The following is a 23,123-nucleotide window of genomic DNA, read 5'->3' on the forward strand; positions in this document are numbered from 1 at the left end:
TTACTTATTTTTATGAGGCAAACCACTGGTCTGGCTATCCTGTTACTCAGTCTGGAAAAATGAAGTTTAGTTTGAATTGATTGGAATCTTTTATACTGTCAAGATGTCCTGGATTTTGAAACTAAGCTGTCACAATTACTATGTTGATTTCATATTACCTTATTTGTTATCCAGCCCATTCCAGTTGGAACGTTCTCATTCTCTGCATACATCTAAGTATTTCACCTGGACTCATGGCACATCAGCCACACATAAAGCTTTAGCCTTGCTACTAATTAGTAGGTTTTATCAAAAGCAAATTCATAAAAATATAGATCATATGCTGTAATATTTAACTTTTTTCTATCAGTTTTAAATTTTCTTCCTAGCAATTTGAAAGTTTGATGAGCAGTATTTACAGAACCGGTATTTTTTCATTCTTCTACATAATATAGAATTATTTTGATGTAAGCAAGCAAAAGAACAAGGAGGAATGGTAATGAAAGCAAAATAAAAACTTGTCTTGGCTATTTAGTTGCTGTTGGTATGGCATTAAAATTTTCTGGCTCGGCAGCAAAATTATTTAATTGGGAACTAAGGACAGTGGCTAATACCCTATTCTCTTTTATCATGGGGCAGCTGCATATAATTCTGGCAGTTCTCACTGTTCATGTTATAAGGGTTAAAATTACATTTGAGTACCATATCTGTAAACTATATGCTTGATGCTCTTTAACTGTAGCTGATAGCACAATTTTGTATCACTGACCTGACAGAAAGACACAGACAATTTTCTGTCTTTATTTCAGCACTTCAAGCTTTGTGAAACTTATCCAGGTTCTCAGAGTATAACATGATATATTTACTGTTAAAAAACTTAAAAATTCAGCATGCATACTCTCAATACAATTCTGAAGTGCCATTAAAGAGAAGAATCCAGAAAACAAGTCATAATGTGATCCAGAAATAAGAATCTGTGTCCTTGTTCCCTAGAAGTGTGTCAGAAAGTCAAATTGATGTCTTGCATGCACTGCTAACTGATTGTGTAGAGATTTTTTTAAGTTCACTTTTTTCTTTATTCTTCTGTCTTTTTACCCATCTTCCCTCATTGTAGCAAATTAGACGCCCGGATGAAAGCAAAGGAGTTGCTAGTAGAGTTGGATCCCTCAAAGTAAATATGTTTCTAACTTTTATTTTGCAAGTTTTCTTCTATAGCCTACACTTTTGTTTTGGAGGGAGTGGGGAGGGAAAGCAAAGGGTGGGGCTTTTACATTACTCTCCATTTCATTGTTTTTATTTCAGTGTTTTTACCACTGTTGGATCACATTTTGTTTCTGTGCTACACAAGAGCCACCATAGTGCTGTTAGCTGAAGGCAAGTTGTGCAGTAACTCGATCTCAGTGTTACTATGTATTCAGAAAAGATCCATAGCTTTGTTGAGGTGCCTGTAATTCGGGAATCATTAACACATCCCTGATAGACGGCAATGTCACAGGAAATAATGTTCTTGCTACATAAATATCTACACCTTGATCTCCTACTCCTGTTAAACTTATTAATAGCTGTAAAGACATTTTATTTTCATTCCTTTTGATAGAATTTTATGGTTGCTAAAATGCAGGTATTTTAACATAGTTAATTGGTACTTGACTGAAATCCCAGTAAAACTTGTACTTTTTCTATTTCAAAGAGAATTAGTGTTATTTGTTGTTTCTTTGGGCAGAATCCAGAGTAGCGCTTATGCCCTTGCCAATTCTTTATATTCTACCAATTTCCTTTTGCAAGTATTATGCAAGGAGCAAGCAGGACCAACCACTTACACAAGGAAGATTTAGCGCTTCCTAGGAGAAACCCCAAAACAGCCTCCTTTCTTTGCACTGTGATGACCTCCCTCCTTCTAGAAGGTAGTATTTCTGTTTGGCTTGGGTTGCCCCAGAAGTGCTAAATCATTAGTGCACAAGTGGTGAGGGCTACTTATGCAAAACAATTGGAGAGGCAAAAGATAAGCTAAGGGGGTGTAGTGTTCTCAGTTTTCATTTCTTTCTTCAAAAATACCCAAAGGGCAAACAAATTGGGTAAATTTAGCATAAGTACATTTTACCAAAAGAGTTTAAATGGAGAATAGGGTGCCATTAAAATTAAACGTTGGCCCCTTTACTGGTTTCTTTAGTAATTTAAAAAATCGCTCATAGGTGTACTGTAGCAAAACCAGTCAGCTCTCCAAATGTAGTATGTAACATTAAGACAAGAGTTTACTCTATGTCTACACATGCAATCTTCTGAAAAATGCTAATAGGTTTGATAGATAGGAATCCACATTTATTAAAATCCTGGAAAAATGTGGCATGGTGTAGGCTACCCTGTCAACATTTATTTTATTTCCTGCGCCATTAGTCATAAGGCTCCCTAGGCAGATTTATTTAGCAGCAATTGTGGCCACTCATTTTAATATTTGCAGTATTTCACTGTTTCACTTTTTTTGCACCACATGAAGTACTAATTTTGATTTCATTTCATCTTCTGCACTCTTCTTGCCAATCTTCCCTTCTCAATTCTTAAGAAAAAATATTTTGTGTGTGTGTGTGTGTGTGTGCGTGTGTGGGTGTGAACTCTATTCCAGGACAAGTCATCATCTCTTTTTCCTTAATACTGCTTTATGCAGGCTCTCTCTGTGAAAAGGTTTTTTGCACTAAGCATAAATGGGAAAAGCAAATGTATAATGATACATCTCTTTTCCATATTCAATTCCATACAAATAAGGCCATGGAAAAAGGAAGAAAAGTTGCTGGTATGTTTATGCCAAAGATACTGAAAGACATCTATGACATTCCTCATTGTCTTTCTGTGAGGTGGTTTTCTTTTAGGTTAGAAATGTGATGCAGGTGAGGGATGTACTGTGTGTACATTGACATGTATTGTGAACCCAGCTTTCAAATTGTATTTCAGAAATAATGTATCCTTATCATAAACATGTATGCAATTTTTTAAAATGCATACTTCAATAAATCCAGCATTTTGGTTTGGAACACAATGACTTGGCTACTAAGATAAAGTGAACAGGAAGAAGTTCAAAGAAAGAACATATCTGATCACATCCTGCAGCCACATACTATATCTGAAGAATCAGGAACCCTCCTGAACAATATTATTATATTTTATTATTAATTTCATTTATGTACCACTCCATAACCAAAGCTCTCTGAGTGGCTTACAACACAGTATAGCATGGGATGTTGAAAGTGTATGTGAGAGAAGGAAATAGTTCAAAATGCACACTTGCAAAAGATGCCTCCTCCCAGTTTTAGATTGCTCTGCTCTCCTCCAGCAGTTCTTTGCACCCCATCCCTCTGATCATACAGACAAGGCTTTTTATGGGTGCAAATAACTGCAGGGGCAAGAAAGGTATGGTTAACTTTCCTTCTCTGAACTTCCTTTTGTTCACTTATATTTGGACTGAAACTATTTTTCCCTTTGAAGCATGTTTTAAAGTTGATGAATTGCAATGCAAATAGTTATTTAGCGAATTTCTCAAGACTTATTTATTTATTTATATCCTGCCCAACAGCCAAAGCTGTCTGGGAAGTTTACAACAGATAGTGATATCTCAGTTAGGATCACTATATGATTATTAAATTCTACAGTTTTGTTGTTAGGGTACATAATTTAAGCACTAGGCTAGAATGTAGTATTTCCATGCTTCTGTGTGTTTCCACAGAAAATTATCTAGATAAATGCCAAAGTGTTCAGATTGCTATAAATAACATTTAAAAATTAGGAAGCTTGGTAAAGTCAATTATCCATAAAGCACCTGAATTTACTCACTGGAATAATATTCAGATGATAAAAATAATTGGTGATTTAACCAAATAATGGGTTTTCTTTGTCAGTGTGGAGCATACCCTTGTGTTATAAAAATGTGAGCTGTATTACAAAGGCAGTGAGAACTGTATTACACTATTCTCTTTTTTAAAAAATGGAAACAAAGAACATGAAAATAGAATAGGTTGCTTTTTCAATTCATTTTCTGATGTTTACATATAGCTCCATCGAAAGCTAGAGGAGCTCAGAGATCACCTAGAAGGAAATGCCAAAGGATGCTCTCTCCGAGTAAATGTACGATTTCACTCGGTGATTTATTTTTTAAAAAACTTCCATTGGCTGGTAACACCAAATCTGTCCTCTTATCCCATTTCCTCTCTTTCTCTCCTTTTCCTTCTTCTTTTTATTTTTCTAGCTGGGGCTTCATTCTAATATCCATGAAATCTTTAAAAAAATTCAAACAAGTTTAATTTAAAAGGAATACCTAGTATGATTCAAGAATTGATTAATTTGAGCTACTTTATAGGCTCACCAAAGGTAACAAATTTTTTCTTGAAATCAAAGCATCATCTGAAGGTATCTCCTAATTAATAACTACTAGGCAATAAGAACTGAATACTGTATACGAATACTGCAGTCTTAGTATTTAGAGTTGTAGGCTCTCTCTCTTTGTTTCCTATTTCTTTGAGAGTCCCTTTCCTGACATATAATCTTGCTGCCAACCCATGTACCAGCTATTTCTCAAATGAACATCAACCATACAAGGACAAACTATGTGACAAATGTCACATCTAGTTTGGCACTGAGCATTACAAATAATACATGAAAAATGCCCCATCTTCTGAAAATAGAATTTGGACTGGACTAACCATTACCAGCATCTTTATATTTACTTCCAATTGCACACTTTCCCTTCTGTCTTCAAATGATATTCAGATGTCCTTGTTCATTCATTGTCTTCTATATTGTGTATGCATTTTTCATAGTGCCATAGCTTGGATACACTATCCAGAATGGCAGTGTTATTGAAAGGAAGCAATACAACGCTTAGGTAATTTGATATGCTTTGGGCACAGAAATCAATCTCCAAGGGGCAGATTAAAAAAAATAAAAAAATAAAAACCTATCTGTGTTGCTCTGTTTTCACCCAGTTTCAAAAGGTATGTGGCAATAGCAAGGAGTTTTTTGGTTTTTGTTTTAGTAATCTAATTTCAGTTGGTTTAGCAACAGTGTTATCTAGATTATCTGGATAGAACTGCATGAACACAGGGCTCTGATTCAGAAACACAGCTAGGAAACAACCTGTGGGGTTGGTATTCTTCCCATTTTAAACTCATTCCTTTTATGAAGGAAATGAAGTGCATTTCTTACTTCCATGCTCCAATGTTGTTCTTTAGCAATAACAATGAACTCAGGAAATGTGCATAGTAATCCTAGTTGGGCAGATGTTATTCTGACCCCATCCATTGTCCCGAGAGTATTATAAAGTTGTGGTATAAAAGAAATGCCATAATTATGTTTAACACAGCCAGTCATGCATTTTGATGAGACAAGTGGGGATCAAGACACTGAAAGTTGTTTTCCTCCACACTATAATATTAAAAATGACAGGTTGGCTTTGGGCCTGTCACTGAGCTTATAACCTACCTTACAGGGTTGTATAAGAAAAGGAGGATTATAAATAAGCTGCCTTAGGTTCCTTATAAGAGGAGAAAAGACAAGCTATAAATGCAATAACAAATCTATCAGCTGTAGTCAGCATCTCCAGTAGTTAGAGTTTACACCACAAATAATCTTGTGGTGTTTGTGGTCCATCTACCAGATTTCATACAGTGCTAACAAGAGATACTTTGCATATAAGGCAACACATATCTGAAAGGAAAAGAGGATAGATCAAACAATAGTATAACCATTTTAAGTAATCATAGAGGAGATTTCTTATATGGTTTTTGGAAAAGGATTTAACCCAGATTCACAAAGTAATACAGTGGGACAGATATTTTAACTTTTAGACGTATTGTGTAACAGCTGTGATTTAATGCTTCACCGGGTAAATGGAAAACCAAAATAATGGTACAATTCAATGCCTATTTAAGGTGGAACCTTTGCATTGTTTCAACATCCATATCTGTTGCAATAATTACTTGGATTTGCTGGAAATCAAAAGGAAGTTTTGGCTTTCATAAAATTTGTTAAAATTTTAAAGGTCTCCTTTCCAAATTTTTTCAAGTCAGTAAGTTAATATGATTTCTTTAAACAAAGAATCAGTACTACATTAGACCTACATTCTACTTGAAAGTTCTCTTCTATCATCTTTTGTTTATATGATTCCTATTCCTAGTTCTGCATAAATTTCACTTTTTTATAGAATAACAACTTTTATATTAATGTGTAATATTATTATCTCTAGTGAGCCACTGAATAGTCCTTCCTCCCTTCTCTGGATAGACCTGTTCTGGTTCTATTTATTCATCATGCTACACTAATGGGACCTAGGACTGTCTATATCTAGCCATCTGCCTACCAAGTACCTATATCTCCCTTCTTTCTTCCATGGTGGAACTCAAGGCAACGGACTTAAGAATCCCAGGCAGTCACCCATCCAGGCACCGACCATACTTCGACCTACTTTTCTTAAGCAAGGTTGCTGTATCATATGCCTTCAGACCATGCCTTGGGACCATCAAATAATACAGGCCCTGCCAGGTAGGCTAGTATTATTATCCCCATATTGTAGATGGTGGTGCAGGTCACTGAGGCTGGCAGGTAGTGGTTTGCCATTAACCATTAACTATGGCTAGACAGAGGGATATTAAATTTTGAACTTTTAAAAAATTGATAATGGCAGGTAAACCATACAGCTGAATAGTTACTGTATGGTCCAAAAGTCTAATAAGGAAGCCAGTCTAGAATTACAGTGTGCTTTGAAATGGTCTTGATGTATTATTAGTATGAGAGGAGGCAAAAGGAAGAGTTTTGGTATCTAATGTCACCAGGGATAGCTTTCTCAGACTATAATGCAAGTCTAGGTTGAGCAAAAGAAGACAAATGAATAATATGACAAGCAAATAATACAGAACTCCCCTCACCGCTGGCTATTTAATATATTTTAGCTCAGTTTGCTGATATATATATATATATATATATATATGGAATCAGGACTCAAAATATACCCATGCCTTGTCAGATATGATCACAGATCCTTTATACCAAGACCAACTATGCTGCTGGAAAAACTCAACATACTTTTTTTCTGGTTGCCTCTATTTCCCAATGCACACTATTGTGCAATGTATCATCTTAAAAGAGGGGTGAACAACTTTTTGACCACAAGGATCACATTGCTTTCTGCTGGACGGCAGTCACATACTACACACGTACACACATGCACACACTTATGCATATCCAGCCTTGCCCAAGAGAGTTTCAAAGGCCCGATACCTGCTTTGATGAGATAAAACTAACAGTCCTCCAGAAACCTTCAGTTTTCAAACCATCCAGGAATCCTGGCTCCAGTTTTTCAAATTCAGTCTTTTGCCAATGTGTCCTGACATCCCACACTTAGTTACCTAGAATGTTTTCATGGGAAAAATAGGGCAAGTGGTTGTCTGGGAAAGACACTTTAGTCCCTTCCATAGAAACCTTACTCCTAGAATCCCCTCCCCGCAAACAGGTAAGAACGTTTAAGAATTTTGTCCTAAGACAATCCAGTAATGCACTAGACACCAGGCTCCTATTGTGTACCATACAGCCTGTTTCTGGAGCTCGCTCGCTCGCTCTCTCTCTCTCTCTCTCTCTCTCTCTCTCTCTCTCTCTCACACACACACACACACACACACACACACACACCCCTCCACAACAAACAAAATTTGGGGAGCTGTCTGCAAACCACACTTTTTGGACCCATACTAAAATGTCTGCCTGCAGGGCCTAAACTGCCTATCTGAAATCTAGCCTGCAATATGAAAATGAACATTCTGTATTATGACAATCAGCTAAAGAATTGTAATTGATTACTTACCTGACTTTTAACCAATTAAGGGATTGAGTAATTATATTTAAATAAATTTGAGTACTACATACTTTTGCTTACGCATTCAAACTGTAAAGTAACCTAAATTAATAAGCAGTAAGCTAATAAATAAATAGCTATTTATTGTCTTATTCTCACTATACTGTGCAAGAAATAAGCTTATGAAAACAACTATTTCCATGCTCTTTTTTGTATTTTTATTCCACTTTTTAGGGTAGGCCCTCATTAGGCAGCTGACTGCATGTGTGTCTGTGTATCAAATAATAAACAAAATAAAAGCATTACCTAAAATCATATGGAGACAGCAATAAATAAAAAACTTGGCAGAATAAAAATGTATTTGGTTGCAGTTAAAAATGTAAGTTGGAGGCCAGATCAAGCTCTTTGGGATTAAAAAGGCTGTGTTCCTGTGTATCTTCCAACCTGATCAGGCTTAGTAGCAGCCAGAAAGCAGGATGTTTGAAGCTGATCTTAAGGACCAGGACAATTCCTAAATGTGCAGCTGGCTCTTCAGTTAACCTGATCTCAAAACATTCAGGGCTTTAGCAATGGTTAACCAGTACAACTGCTGCAAAATTGGTGTACTGTGATCAAAATTGTTCATTCTAGTGGTTGAACTTTGCATCTGTGGATGTTTCCAAACTCATGTTTAAAGACAACCCTATGTAGAAAGCATTATATTAGCCTGGCCTGCAAATGTTGAGGCCAGGCCTGCTTTCTCCTGATAGAGTCTAAGCCAGCACGCCTGGTACTGAGGTCACCTGTGGGTTTCATAGATAGCATTGTGCCCAAGAGTGCCACCAAGCAGTACTCCATCCAATCAGCAGTCTTGCAACTAACAAAGTAAAATAGCCTATATGTCATAACAGAGTGTTCAACTGGAACTTAAGAGAACTGAGTTCTCTTCCCCAAATGGCAATGAAACTCACTATGTTACTTTGGGCCAGTCATGGTGTCTCAGTGTGACCTATCCCACAAGGCTGTTTTTAAGAGGAAAAGATGGCGAGCAAGATAACCTGGCAAGGTACCTTGAGTTCTTTGCAAGGGGAAGAAAGGCAGGATAGAAATGTAATGTAAAGCAGTAATAACAATAATGCTTCTATCTTGATCCTTTTTGCTCTCATGTGTGCCAGAAGGGCTTCCTGACACTTCCTGAAGTTTTCCACTGCCTCCCTGGGATTACTAGATGGAGGCAAAAGAGAGAGTGGTGTCTGTAATAGTTGGTGTCTATAATAGTTGGAAACAGCTCAGGTGGAAATACCTACAGATTGATTTACTTAAACTATTTATTTTCTATCAAAATTATGCTGAATGTAGATAATAATAAATCCAGATTAAATATAAAGTCTTAAAACATAAAATAAAAACAAATACATTAAAAACACAGTTAAAAAAAGAACAACAGGCATTGTCAACTGCTTTAGCAACAGAACAGCTTATATTCAACTCCACATTTTCAGGCAGCTACTTATTCTGAAGAATGCCCCTCCATTTCATTGTTTTTAACAGTAAAAAAGCTAACATTGCTCCAAACCCAACTACCATCTCACTGGGGGAAAGATGGCTGCTCCCTTAGGCTGCTCATTGCAGTAGCATCCCTGCCCCAAGGAATGCCCATGTGAACAATACTGCTTCATCATGTAGCATCATTCTCAGTGGTATTCCAGCCACATTTGGAAGCAGAACAATAACAGGTTGCCATCTGGATGCAGCAGCTGAGCATTTTTAAAAACCAAAACAGAACATGTCCTTGGCTATGTTATCAAGTTGTAATTAAATGACACACAGCCAAAGTCTTTTGATGCCCCTCTCACCCACAATTTATGCAGCCTTTGTGAGGGCTTTGCCTTCTTCCTCTAAAAGTTTTAAAAGAATCTGGGCCAAATATTTCATCCCAGCACTGGTTTAATATAGCTGCTAACAAGCATGGAAGGCATGATCGATTGTGGACCCCCACCCCAAAGTCCAAGAGCCATGTAGTGAAACAGTAGTCACTGAGTATGATCTTTTGCTGATGTTTTGCTTCTAAGTCCCACTCTAACAAGGAGTTTAGTTTCCACATCTCTCAGACACACCAGTTTTTTCTGTACCAGTAAAATACCCTCCCTATTTAATCATCTAAAGCATTAGCTGATCAGGAGAACACCACATTTCTTAATATTAAAGTTAAATTGAACAGCAGTGTAAAAGATAGGTAGCATCCAATGGGGCACAACTGTAAACTAATGTAAACTATTGCAGTGTAGTGGCAAAAACATTAGTTGATATACCAATTTTCCCCAGGAAATTAGTGCACAGCATAATTTGCATTATTATTATTATTCAAGCCCTTTAGATACTGAATGATGTTAGCTCAACTTATATGATACTGCAGATGTGTAGAGACTCTGCAAAGTTAGGTAATTCTTCCTTAGCACCCAATACTCATAAGCTGACAAGTAAAATGCATTTTATGTTCATAGTTGATAAGTCTTTTCCTGCCTTCCATTTTTTGTGGGGTGATGATTTCATAAGCTTGTGTGCATTGGACTGTATTTTCACAGTTCCTAATCCAGAAGTGGGCAGAAGCAAACAGAAGTGCAGTGATAAATTACTGGTAACTTTCCATTGGGCCAGAAGGTACCCCGAGGATTGCTAGGATTCTTGCAAAAAAGAAGGCTGATCTAGTTTAACAGCTTTGTTCTGCTGCAGCAAGACACTTGCTGTGTTAGTGAAAAAGAGTGCAAACCAAAACTACTTATAACATATTGGTAGATCATGGTGTTTCTAGCTTGATTTTCTTTTAAGGCCTCAGAAGACAGTCCATTCCTGCCCTGATACATCATTATATCCAATACATAGACAACAGATGGCCCTAAGGATGAGAAAGGATAATCTGGTAGGTGGGGCAGATAAACGCAATCTTTGGGGAAGGTGTTGTCCCCTCCTCCCAAAACCCCAAAAAGAAAATAGACTAGGCCAAATATTTTGTCTTGGAGTTGTTTCTGAATTTAGCAAGAGAGCTCTTACATGCATTAAATAGCTAATATATAGTTCAGGACTCAATTCATATTGAGTATATTTACCAAAAAATGGATTCCATTGAATTAAATGGGACTTATTTTTGTGTCAACATGTTTATGATCAGTCTATAAAATTTAAGTGATAAACATATCTTCCTATACAAAAAATCTTCTTCAACTTTGCAATGTACATAGCTGTTATGAAATCATGGATTTCTGAACATATCAAAAAACCAGTCCCCAAAGGATTCATACTTATGGAAATATAGTATCCTGTATTAGGAAATATGGAAAGCAAGCCCATACTTTCTGTACTTTTGTAGAGCTCAAGATAAACTTGATGGAATTCAAGACTATTCTGAAAAATCGTATTCTGCATTCTAATAAGTTCATACTTCCATTGCCTCATTTGAAAACTTAACACTTGGGCTCCATTTAGGATTTGTTATTTATATGTAACTAGAGTTGTAAAATGCTTGTTTTTAAAGTTTCCACCTTAAATGGCCGGATCTATTAAAAATGTGCATATGAAGGAATCTAGTATTGGGAACAAAATGAACCCCCTGCTATGTCTCAGTGCTGGAACCACCTAAACAGAAAACCTTCTAAGACCCTTACTGTGCCACCATTTCTTTTTTAACAATGTTTTCTTTTCCCCGCTGCACAACCAGGCTCGACTCCCTTCGTGCTCATCAACCTATAGTGTTTCTGAGGTATATTTTGCACGTGTTCTGTCACAGTCAAACTTCTCACTCATCACTCTTTGATTTTCTTTGATTTGATTTGGTCTTGCACCTTTCAGAAATGAGGAAAAACCAATTTGTGGGATTGCCTCTGCATGCTCACCTTGCAACCATGTCACAGTATGATTTAATACTGCCATAGCAGTTTGAAACCACCCTGGTGTGAATACCAACCAAGTACTTATTCTTCAGCACCACAGCTTGAGTAGAAAACTCTCTCAATAATCTGCTTATTATCAAGAGCCAGAGAGAGAGGCTGGGGCTCAGGAGATTCAAGTTCTAGTCCCCACTTGGCCATGAAGCTCACTGGGTGACTTTGGACTAGACACTAATTCTCAATGTTGTAAGAATAAAATAGAGAGGAGGAGAAGGATTATGTAAGCTACTTCGGATTCCTTTCAGGAAGAAGCAGTATAGAAATATAATTGATTGATTAATATTTATAATGAGACTAATGAATACGCAGATACACAAAATGTAGTACAGGCTTTAAAAGCTCTTTTACCCTGAAACTCATTAATACTCAAATTCTGGTGGCAAAAAGGACACTAAGAAATGAACAGTACTAGTGTAACTATAATGTAACTATTCTTCCACCCCTAGACCTTAAGGGGTGCTGGCAGAACCACTGTTGAAACCAAATAATACTGTTCCTTTTTTATTACAAAAAGAACCATTTCCAAATATTGGAACAAGTTTCTCTTCAACTGGAAATCTCCAGTTCAGTTTGCCTAAAAACCTCTGTGAAAATACTATTACCTGTCTGTCCATTTGAGAAAGGACTAAAAGATGCCTTAGATATAAAATCTGTTGAGTGCAGATTTGTCCATTTCTCATGTATCCTTTGCTACTCAAACTGCAACAGGATGTAGGTGTTAGTACCCCCCCCCCCCCAGCATCCTACATAGATGCATGGACTTCTGCATGCAGCTTTGTAAACATAGAGGAAATCCCCTTAGGAAGTTTTCTCATCCCTCCCCTCCCAACCCCAGCCAGATTGCTAGGCACACTTCAATGTGTGATTACTTCCAAATAAATGTTTCAATTATCCACCAACCTGCTTTATATTACCATTCACTTATCTATGTTATTTGTGAAAGTAAGTTGCATACTGGTGGTTTGGAGAGGAACCAGCTACTGGCTAAATATGTAACATAGTGATAATGTGAGGTCTTGCATTATCAGGAATTGAAGGTGTGTTGCAAGGCAGCCAACATAATGGCAGCATGCCGAACTAAAGTCCAGCATGAAAGACAGTAAGCCTCAATTTAAAATCAGTAGTAATTCTCATGCAGCTAGCAGAGCTGCATACATACAAAAAGCAGGGGATTGTCCCAACTTAACTCACATGATTACAAATACTGCTAGCTAAGCATCTAGCAATATGACTTGCTAGATTCTCTTTTTTTCCCTAGATGACAAGGGGAAGTAGAGCTTGCAATTTGGGACATAGTCAAGATGGTGGCAAAAGTTGCCTCTCCACTTCAGGCAATGCTAATCCCAGTCTCTGTGGCAACAGAAACATTTTGTTCCCACCATAAGAAAGATGACACAATAGTAGCTTTTGCCCCTCCTGCTAAAGCTGTATCCAGTGCCTGGCAAATGATGCTAAGCTCTAAAAGCCTCTTAACTCAGTAAAAAAGGAGTGCAAAGTTGCCCAGGTCAAGGGTTCTAGAGGCATAGTGGCATCCCGTTGAATGTGCATAACAAACTGCGGCTGTATCATGCATGAGAATAGCACCAGCATGTCTGTCCTGTTGTAATGCTGACATTTGCAGTCAAGTTCCAGCACTGACATGAAAGAGCCAGTCACTGCAATCTTGGCAGTCTACTCAGTCATATAAACTACTGTTTATTTAGAGCTAAAAGTGACACATTTAGTTTGCCTGATACCTGATATTTTTAATCACAATATTGTATGATCAAGTAAGATAGCTAAAACAATTTTTACTAAGGTTTCCGGAACTTTAAAAGCTTATGGTGGCAAGCTTTCTTACCGGAAGAATACATGCAGTTGCTTCAGATTAAAATGTCAGACAAATGTGCTATTGTTTTCAAAATGTGGAATAGTCTTCTATGAGATGATGTGATAACTTGATCAGAGAAGATTTTGCTTTGTTTTTGCTGACCCAAACATTGCCAGGTTTGCTTTGTTTAGTTCCTTAATTAGGCCAGATGTTTCTTGTCAACTGTTGCCCTCTTAGCCACAGTGAACACCTATATAAGCCTATTTGATTATATAACTTGGTTGATTGGCAGTTACTAGGACTAATGGAGGGAACAAGCCTTGTTTCCCAATTCTATATTTTGGTCCATAAAGCACACTTGAGCTATTTCACTCAGGTGTTTCAATTTTCCTTTGATAAGCTTTTTGCTGGCCAGGTCCAAAAGTAACCACCAATAGCTGAACCTTTTTCGTGTCTGTATATGCAGATAGTACCTTTGGGACTCAATCCAGTTCCAGTGCCCATAATCCCTTAGCATCCTATGCTGGGCAGGAGGAATGTTGTAAGCCATCCAGAGGTGACAGTAATGGACAGTCTACATTTTTAAAATAAATAAATAAATAAAATGTGACAATTAAGGTTATTGCCATGCTCCTCCAGCCCTGCAAAGCACTCAGGTGACAAATTTGGGCTGTCTGAGTGTCATGCCTTGGAGTGTGAAGGAAGGAACTGAGAAACCATGAAGCTGCCTCATGTCATGAAACTGATCTCATCCCCCCCCACCCCCAGTCCCCCAGGAATACACAGCCAACCACTTCTCTGAGGTCTTTACTACCTTGGCTGCCTTGCAGCCAATGTGCTCCTTTCTATTCCAGTTGTGGGGGGTGGGGTAGAGGCCTCTCTGCATTTGGAGTGACTTTCCAAGGTTGGAGCTGAGACTGCAAATAATACTCTGTCCATCTAGAGTCTGCCTAGCAGCCATGGTGCTGATAGTTGATACCACTTTATGATACCAGATGCTGAAGAAACAAGTAGCAACTGGCTGACCATTATTCGAATCAGAATCAAATCAGTTGGTACTGATGCTCAGCTAAATTTTAAAGTATGTTTTATACATAGTCTGGTGTTAACATTTTGATGCACTAGCATATAAAAGGCCATAAATCACATCTGCATGAATGCTGGTAATACGAGTAACCCCTCCAACTTTGTTATGTTTTGAATATGTTTTAACTAAGCTTATTGGTTCTGTCTTTTGAAATGAACATTTGGAATATAAGCATTATGTGATTCATCTGAAAACTGAAACTCTTAGAAGGAAAGAGGCACATTTCAAAATTGCTGACCAAATAGGTTTTATACCTTGCTTGAACTGGAATAGAGCTCATTATTTTTGTTGATATATTATACAAATTTATCTATCCTAAAGGCGCAGTGTGACTGATTAAAACATAGCATGTTCTGTAAAGACATTTGGTGATGCATATTTCATTTCTTTGGGATTTTTTTTCTTTTTGCAAACACTGAGGGAACTGGAGATACTCTTACATTATCTGTTGCCCTCCTTTTCCATCTTTCTCCTGCAATACTAGATGCATCCTTCTTTAATCCTAATAGATAAACTTTGAGAGTCTTTGATTTATTTCTTCATATAAATGCATCACAAATCTTCAGTACTATTAAACCTTCTTGAAAGATGATTTCACCCTCATCTTTAAAAGGATGTTAATTTTAAAATGCAGGATACCGCAATGAACTATATTCTTAAGCAGTTTAATGTTCATTGTGGGTATTGAAATTTTTTCCACAGGTCTATACCAATACTTCCATAATTTATCAGTTCCATTTACAATCAGAAAAATGTGGCCTTTTGCCAAAATTACATGTATAATGTTCCTTTAAAGAGCTGTCAAGATGAAAAGGATTGGAAAACTCTGATACATGGGTTTCTAATAGTTTAACTTGAGAATTTCTGTTGCAGTGCACCTGAACAATATACACCCACTTTAAAAGAAATTAGCACTTGTATGCAGAAAGTGAAACAATGGCCAGCAGACTAGAAACATTCAATGTACATTCCAGTTCCCAAGAAAGGATGTGCAAACAGCTACAGCAACCATAGGACCATTGCACTAACCATTGCAAAGTGATGTTTAAGGTGCTAAAGAAATGTACGCTATACTGAGCAAGAAATGCCTGATATTCAAGCTGGATTCTAAAATGGAAACATGGAAACAGAGTGAGTCAGAAGGGGCCTCCCAGGCTCTAGCCAGCTCTGCTCATGATATGCCTACCATGTGCATGTCTAGCCTATCCTTGAACACCCTCACCAATGGGGCTTCAACCACCTCCCGCAGAAGCCCATTACATATCCTGGGGGTCCTAATTATCATATCCCAGATATACATTGGCTACTTATGCTTTGTATTCTAGAAAACATAAAGAATTTTTATGCTTTCTAGAATATAGAAAAATTTTTGACTGTGAAGATCACAAGAAGTTATGGATTGTCCTGAAAGAAATGGGTGCACCACAACATTTGATTGTCCTGATGTCTAACCTGTATTGTGGACAAGAACCTACTCTTGGGACAGAATACGGAGTAACAGAAGGTTTCCTGTAGGCAAAGGCATCAGACAGGTCTGTATTTTATCTCCCTATCTGTTCATTCTGTACAGAGAACATAGTATAAAGAAAGCTAGATTAGACTCAGAGACAGAAGGGACATTGGTCATTTAAGATGTTCCAAAAGCACCAATGAATTGAAATGAGTTCTGTTGAAAGTGAAAGAAGAAAGTGCAAAAGCAGGACTGCAACTGAGTATTACAAAAACCAAAATCATGACTACAGAAGAATTACAATGAAGGAGGTGCTTCCAGAGGAAGGCCTCAGATATTGATGCAAGCATCCAAGTGGATCCAGATCTGGAGAGGTTTTCCATTTCGCAGCAAGGCGCCATATCCACCTTGAATCATGCTCCAAAACATACAAAGAGTCAATGTAAACAGGCCAGAATCAGTGCTATATTTCAGATCTGATCCCATTTATTTGTCTTGTTACTGCAATTTACAGAAGCCACATATTCTGAATATTCTGCAAGGGCAGCTTCATGCAGAGTGCATCACAGTAACTTAACTTGGAGGTTACCAGCGTGTAAATTATTAAAACCACTTATTCTCTGTCCATTTTTTTTTGTGGGGGGGGGGGGGTGGGACACCAATTAAAGCTTGTGAAGACATTGTGTTGCACTGAGGCCACTTAAACTTCAAGTGACAGATGGATTCAGAAGGACTTCCAAGGTACAACCAACTCTTTCAAGGGGAGTGCAGCCTCATCCTGGACAGATTGATCACCCTTCATCCAGTCAGGAGAATTACCTATTAACAGCATCTCTTGTCTTCTCTGGAATGAGTTTCAGTTTGTTAGTGTTTATCCAGTCCATAGCTACAGACAGGCATTGACTTAATGCATCCATAGCCTCACCAGAAAGAGGTGAAAAGAAGCAGTAGAGCTGCATGTCATCAAATTATGCACTGCAAACCTCAGAATGGCCCCATTCAACAGTTTCAAATGGCCATTGAATAGCATGGACAAAAACCAACCCCTGAGGAACCCCATACTCCAGACTGAGCAGCATTCCCCAAGTATCACTTTCTGAAGCTAGCCAACACTCCCAACTCAGTCATCCCAGAAGAATACTGTGATTGATGGTATTGAAAGCTGCAGAGAAACCCTGCCGTATCAACAGGGTTTGATAACTGGGTTTCCAAAAATGGCATTATATTACAGTGATTTTTCACTAAAATACTGTTTTGACTACCTTCACATATAAAATTATTTGGCTTTTAGCACTTTGCCTTATACACTGCTGCCCAAAATTGGTATGTGAATGGATGGTCCAAAGGGTGCTAATCAATGAAATTTTCAATGGACGGTTTTCAGTGGGTACGTCTGTTTTTATCTGCCATCATACCACAGCCATTTACAGTCATCTTCACTTATCTCTTCTCAGTGATTCACATCTCTCTGTGGCTTCTGCATGTGCTGTGTGTAAAAACTCTGAAAGAGAATAATGAAGGAAACCTTTCAGTTTGCTTGTGGAAGGCACAGCAGCAGTCAAGTATATAGCCACCAAAACAATCTTCTTCAGTTTTGTACAGTTAAAAATAAATGCAAATGAGCAGAGTTGTCACCCACAGTAGCTTGCTGGAGAGGAAGTGTGTTATAACAGTCTTTGAGTATAGCTTTGTATTGGTAGAGTTGTTCATGTGGAAAAAGAATATAAAATGTGTTTTGCTTGAGAATGTGAATAATAGAAGTTGGATATGTTTCATTGCCCTGTTCTATTTTGTAAGAATGATATCTCAATTATATCAATGATTTTGAAGATTAGGATAACTAAACACAAATAATTCCATATACCAGAGATTTAATGTATTTAGAGACAATGGCTATGAAGGTCAAGGTCAAAAGTAAAAATTTACAGTTCGCTCCTTTATCTCAGCTTGTTGAATCACAAGTTGTGTGGGCCTGGTTTGGTGGATGAGAAGAGACTAAATTCTTCAGCTGTTATCATTCAAAACTCTTCCAGTATCACTCTTTAATAATGTATTTCCAAGTACAAGTAAGAAACAATGCTAATCATTAATTTGAAAAAGACTACTATGATAGCAGAACTATGCCAGGAACTATGATACAAGTAGGCCAAGATAATTTTAAGAAAAATAGGCATAATATGTAAATAAATATTATTGATTTGTGGCTGGGGGAATGACACTAAAGAAAGAAATATCATGTATTACATTGTGTGTATGAGAAAGAGAAAGGGGGGATTTGTACATGCTTAAAAATATTGCATACCCATTTGATTAAGATGCAGTCAAGTTTTGCCCATGTCAACAATCCCCGTAATAATCCCTTTAGAAACATTGTTAGAAAAATATAAAACAAGAGTCTGGAGAGTTCATGAAATAAATGCAGAAAATATGCAAGAAATCAAATACATTCAGAAAAATTGCAATTGTGGTTCATAAAAATAATTAGGGACAGAAATAGATGTAAGTGAAGACCATAACTAGAGAGCCAGTGTGGCGTAGTGGTTAAGAGCGCGGGACTGGGACTCAGAGGATCCGGGTTCTAGTCCCCGCTTGGCCGTGGAGCCAACTGGGTGACTTTGGGCCAGTCACAGCCTCTCAGCCCAACCTACCTCACAGGGTTGTTGTTGTGGGGATAAGATGGAGGAGGAGAGAAGATGTAAGCTGCCTTGAGCCCTTTGTAGGAAAAAGGCAGGATATAAATCGCAATATAATAAAATAAATAAATAATAACTAGAAAGGTCTGATTACATGACTTTGATACAGGACAGAGAAAAGTAAATCCCCCAGTGGTTAAGATATTTCAGTATTAACTAGCAAGCTGGAATTAGTTACAATGAGTGTGAAATGTGTGAAAATGAGACATTTAAAACTCTTTTAAAATAAGAGACACCAACTCTGAAATGATCAGAGTATTTCCATATTAGTTCAAAAGCTGAAAGCTGATTTACACATTGTCCAGATCCTCATCAAATGGAACATTTGATAGATAATATGAAAAAGATTAAGATAGTCCCATTCTAGCTTAAAAGATTACATTTGGTACTTATGAAGGCCAAGACATCCTGTCCGGTAAAAATGTCTAAAATGCTTCAATCAACTCCAAAGGGGATTTTGAACAGCAGCCAGGAAAAAGGTATTTTTCACTACAAAATGTGTGTATGTGTGTGTGTACTCATGCCCACATGCACAGTTATAGTAGCTAGAAAACCATGTTCTCTACACTCCTTATATATTTTCATTTGTTTATTCAAATTCTCATTTGCTTCCTAAGTAATTGCTGCACATCAACCCAAATCGAATGGAAAAAAGCTTTCCAAAGGAATCTAAGGTTATGTTTTCCATGTCTAAGCATAACACAGTAGCCACTATGCCAAAACAATTGTTGAATCTCATTCATTCTCCTCTATGAATATTCCTTTTTAACCATTGTAGAGATGCATCTTTAGAATTTCATCACCATATCTCAGGTATCAATTGTACTCTTAGATGTGGATATTCCAGTCTTAGTAAGGTACTGTGCATTCACTTTTGTGAGGGTAGTACATCACTGAGAATGTACTACCCTCAGAGAGATGGCTGGCATAGTTCTTTCTGCAGTTGCTGCAATGGAAAGGAGGTTTTGAGTACAGAGTCCCAGCCCCCAGGCTGGATTTCTATCTTCAAACTTGAAGTTGGAAATCTGATTTATCCTGTGGCTGCCCTACCCCCCGACAATGTCCAGGAGCAGTAGGATCACCCACTTAACAGTTTAATTAAGAAATTGATCATTGCTGGCTAGTGCAACTATCAGTATTTGCATTTTGTAATAATTGATTATTGTTCTTTTAGTGAAGACCTATCCAAATTCTGGGGGATTTTTTGGGTGTGGGGAGGATACCTGGTGGCAATGGCTAGGCTCTATTTTAATCATGCCAAAGGACTGAGGCATGCCTACCTAGAGAAACCATTTTCCTTGAAACAGAAGATTCTAGTATAAAATTATTCTGCTTTTGAAGGTTCCCTAAGTTTCCACGATGTTTGCTGTATGACATTGGTGTGAAAGCCAGGGGTGGGGGCAGAGGGACTGCTAGTGAGACATACCCACCTACAGCCTTTTGGGTATAAGGATATAAGAGTATTAGCAACCAGCTGTACTGTTCTTTGGATACTGCCCCCTGTCTTTTTAATGGGATATGGTAGATTTTAATTTTTTGTCGATCTGATATAAAAGAAAGATGCCCTCTAGTTGCCTTCCTCCACATTACCAATAAAACATAAATACAACATTGTCTATAATTTAATTTATATTAAATTACATTGTTTTTATTCCAAGAGATTTAATGTTTTATGATAGGTTGAATGGTGGTTCCTCTAAAGTGAAATATCCTCTTTGGTGTTTCCTTAAGGAGAAAAATGTTTTATTTGACTTTTAGTTGTATATTTTCTGCTTACTTTGGTATGGCCTAGGCCCCAGGTTATTGCTGAATGCATACATGGAAACCATGGTAGACTTTTCATTTGCATGGTACCTTAGTCATCCATATTATTTCACATGTGGTATAAAGTTTTTATGTCCTATGTGTGTGTGATGTGTCCTTACCACTTCTCCACATTGTCTACACATCAAGTTGCCATCCGTATTCACTTACTCTCTGCTTTGTAATAGAGTCTTTCAACCGTGATCCCTTGCAATTGTTACCTCTATGTCTATAGTGCAGGACAAGCAGAATAAGTGAAAACCATGCACTACTTTAATGAAGGCCATGATGGTAGCAGCTTTCTGACTTTCTTGGCTGTTGGCAGTATAGCAAATGCAATAGGAAAATGAATCTTACCTCAAAGGATATCACTTTCTGGCATTAGCAGTGCCCATTATGATTTGATATATTTATAGGTATATATACATCATATATATTTAAAGGAATTTAAAGGAATGTCAAGAGCATCCAATCTCTCTATAATGCTGGGGTTTAATCCAAAAACACAATACTGAAATTATCCACAGCTAAGGAAGTATCCATCCAAGGTGTTTCCAGTGCTGTTAATCTGCGATGGCAAAGAGGCTCTTGGAGAAAAGAAGATCTCCAGAAAATGGAAGCCATGCCTAAAAACAGAGAACAAAGGAAGCAACTTTGCACAAAATAAATGCCATCAGAAAAGGAGTGCAAAAAAGCATTTTGAGGAACATTTCATCAAAAAATATAATTATTTAAATATAACAAAAGCAGAAAATTAGGAGGGAAGCAGTTGGATGGCAAGGATTTATGTATTTATTTATTTGTTATTCATTACAAACCTTTGTATCCCATCCTTCCAACAAGTTGCTCAGGACAGCTTACACAATATAAAATTAGAATAATACAATAATAAAACCACAATTATTAAAATAATATAAAACAGAACATCATAAACTAAAAAGAAAAGGAAGGAAAAGAATAGAAAATGCAACAAAAAATCATATAAAACTTGATTATTAAAATGATGGTTGAATAAAAAGGTTTTTACCGGTGCCAGGCAGACCTCTCTGGGGAGCACATTCCATAGTGTGGGCACCACTGTGGAGAAGGCTCCCCTCCTCTCCAAATTAAAAGATAAGGAATTTGTCGAGAGACTGAATGAATTCTTTACATGTATGCTGATACCTGTGTGAAAACTGATGTTTTCTAATGAAGGGAGGGAATCTGATGAATAGAGGCAAATAGTGGTGATGAGAGATCTTTCCAGACCTTTCTAACAAATGGAAATTAAACAAATTACTTCATCAAAATGGTCCAAATTCAAATTTGAAATTGTTGATCTGCTAACAAAAATAATGCAGCTTGGAAGTATTAAAATTCAGAAGTCATCTAAATAGGCCAAAACCATATTCCAGTTTTACAATACTTACTACAAGCAAGACACATAGTTGTAATTTACTAGTTAAATATGGTTCCTTGAGGGACTGTTCTAAATATGAAATAATAATTACAGGTGATTTATCCAGGAGAATGGTAAGTCAGATCTATACAATACTGCCTAAATAAGATGTAAGTAAAAACTCATATCAGTTCAATTTAGGAAGAAATTTTGACTAGAACGTATAGGAACTCATTTGGAAGACCAACCCAAAAACTGCACTGGGCATGAAAATCAAGGGAAGTTTTCATAGCCTCATGTTTAGCTATTGTTTTAATGTATTTTGTATTCAATGTTGTAAGCTGCCCCGAGGCCTTGGCAAGGGGCGGCATAGAAATGTTTTAATTAATAAATAAATAAATAAATAAATAAATAAATAAATAAATATTACGCAGCATCAGCTTGACTTAAAATCAATATGCTGAATGAGAATAAATGTTGGAGGTGTGGCTCTGAGAGTATAAACATTCTACATATCTTCTTGACTTGTCTAATTCAACCATAAGCAGGGCTTTTTTTTTTTGTCATCGAACGCACCGGAACAGTGTTCCGGCACCTTTTTTTCCAATAGATTTTATGAAGTGATTTTGAATCGCCTGTCGGCGTAGCAGGTCAGCAGCAAACATCATTAACATAGTGCCTGCGGGCTGCTTTTGTGTCCGCGCCGCCTGGCTTGGGACGCTGCTCAGCTTGGGATGGGTGTGTGTGGTCGCAAGCTGGCGGCAACGTGAGTTCCGGCACCTTTTTTTTTTTTTTACAAAAAAAGCACTGACCATAAGTATTGAATGAGACCAATTTAATATTATGAAATGTACTCCCTAAGGACCCATTAATAGTTCTAGATATCTTGAGACATAGTTGTTTGTAATGATATCAAAACACTTATTCACATTTTAGCAGAGACCCAATTGGCAAGCAAGCTTAGCTGGAAGAAGGTTAAACCACTTCGAATTGGTTTTTCAAGGTCTGTGGTTAAACAAACTAACAAGAGATAGGCAAGGGACATGATGTGAGGGTGTATTCATAGAAAGGTGGAGAATGTAAATGCCCAAAAATCATTAAAGCTCTTTATTTTAACTGGAAATTTCATATCAGAGTTGGTATAAGCATTGATTGTGCTTCCATTTGTA

The 23,123-nt window shown here is 37.3% G+C and overlaps 1 protein-coding gene across 17 annotated transcripts in view; it reads left to right on the plus strand.

The window, feature by feature from the left end:
• The window catches only part of GPHN (gephyrin), a 375,414-nt gene that overhangs the window by 283,826 nt on the left and 68,465 nt on the right, over positions 1–23,123 (plus strand). For 10 of the 17 annotated variants that reach the window (XM_044436487.1, XM_044436472.1, XM_044436473.1 and 7 more), the window contains 2 exons: positions 1,094–1,150; positions 11,505–11,546. The exons of 4 other annotated variants lie outside the window; for them this stretch is intronic. In XM_044436487.1, coding sequence (XP_044292422.1) covers positions 1,094–1,150; positions 11,505–11,546 — 99 coding nt within the window. Of the gene's footprint in view, positions 1–1,093; positions 1,151–4,020; positions 4,093–11,504; positions 11,547–23,123 lie in introns of all 17 variants that reach the window. 3 more of the 17 variants (XM_044436474.1, XM_044436483.1, XM_044436488.1) reach the window with 2 other exon arrangements.

The sequence above is a fragment of the Varanus komodoensis genome, unplaced genomic scaffold (assembly GCF_004798865.1).
Source record: "Varanus komodoensis strain SLA01 unplaced genomic scaffold, ASM479886v1 scaffold3, whole genome shotgun sequence".
Taxonomy (NCBI): Eukaryota; Metazoa; Chordata; class Lepidosauria; order Squamata; family Varanidae; genus Varanus; species Varanus komodoensis.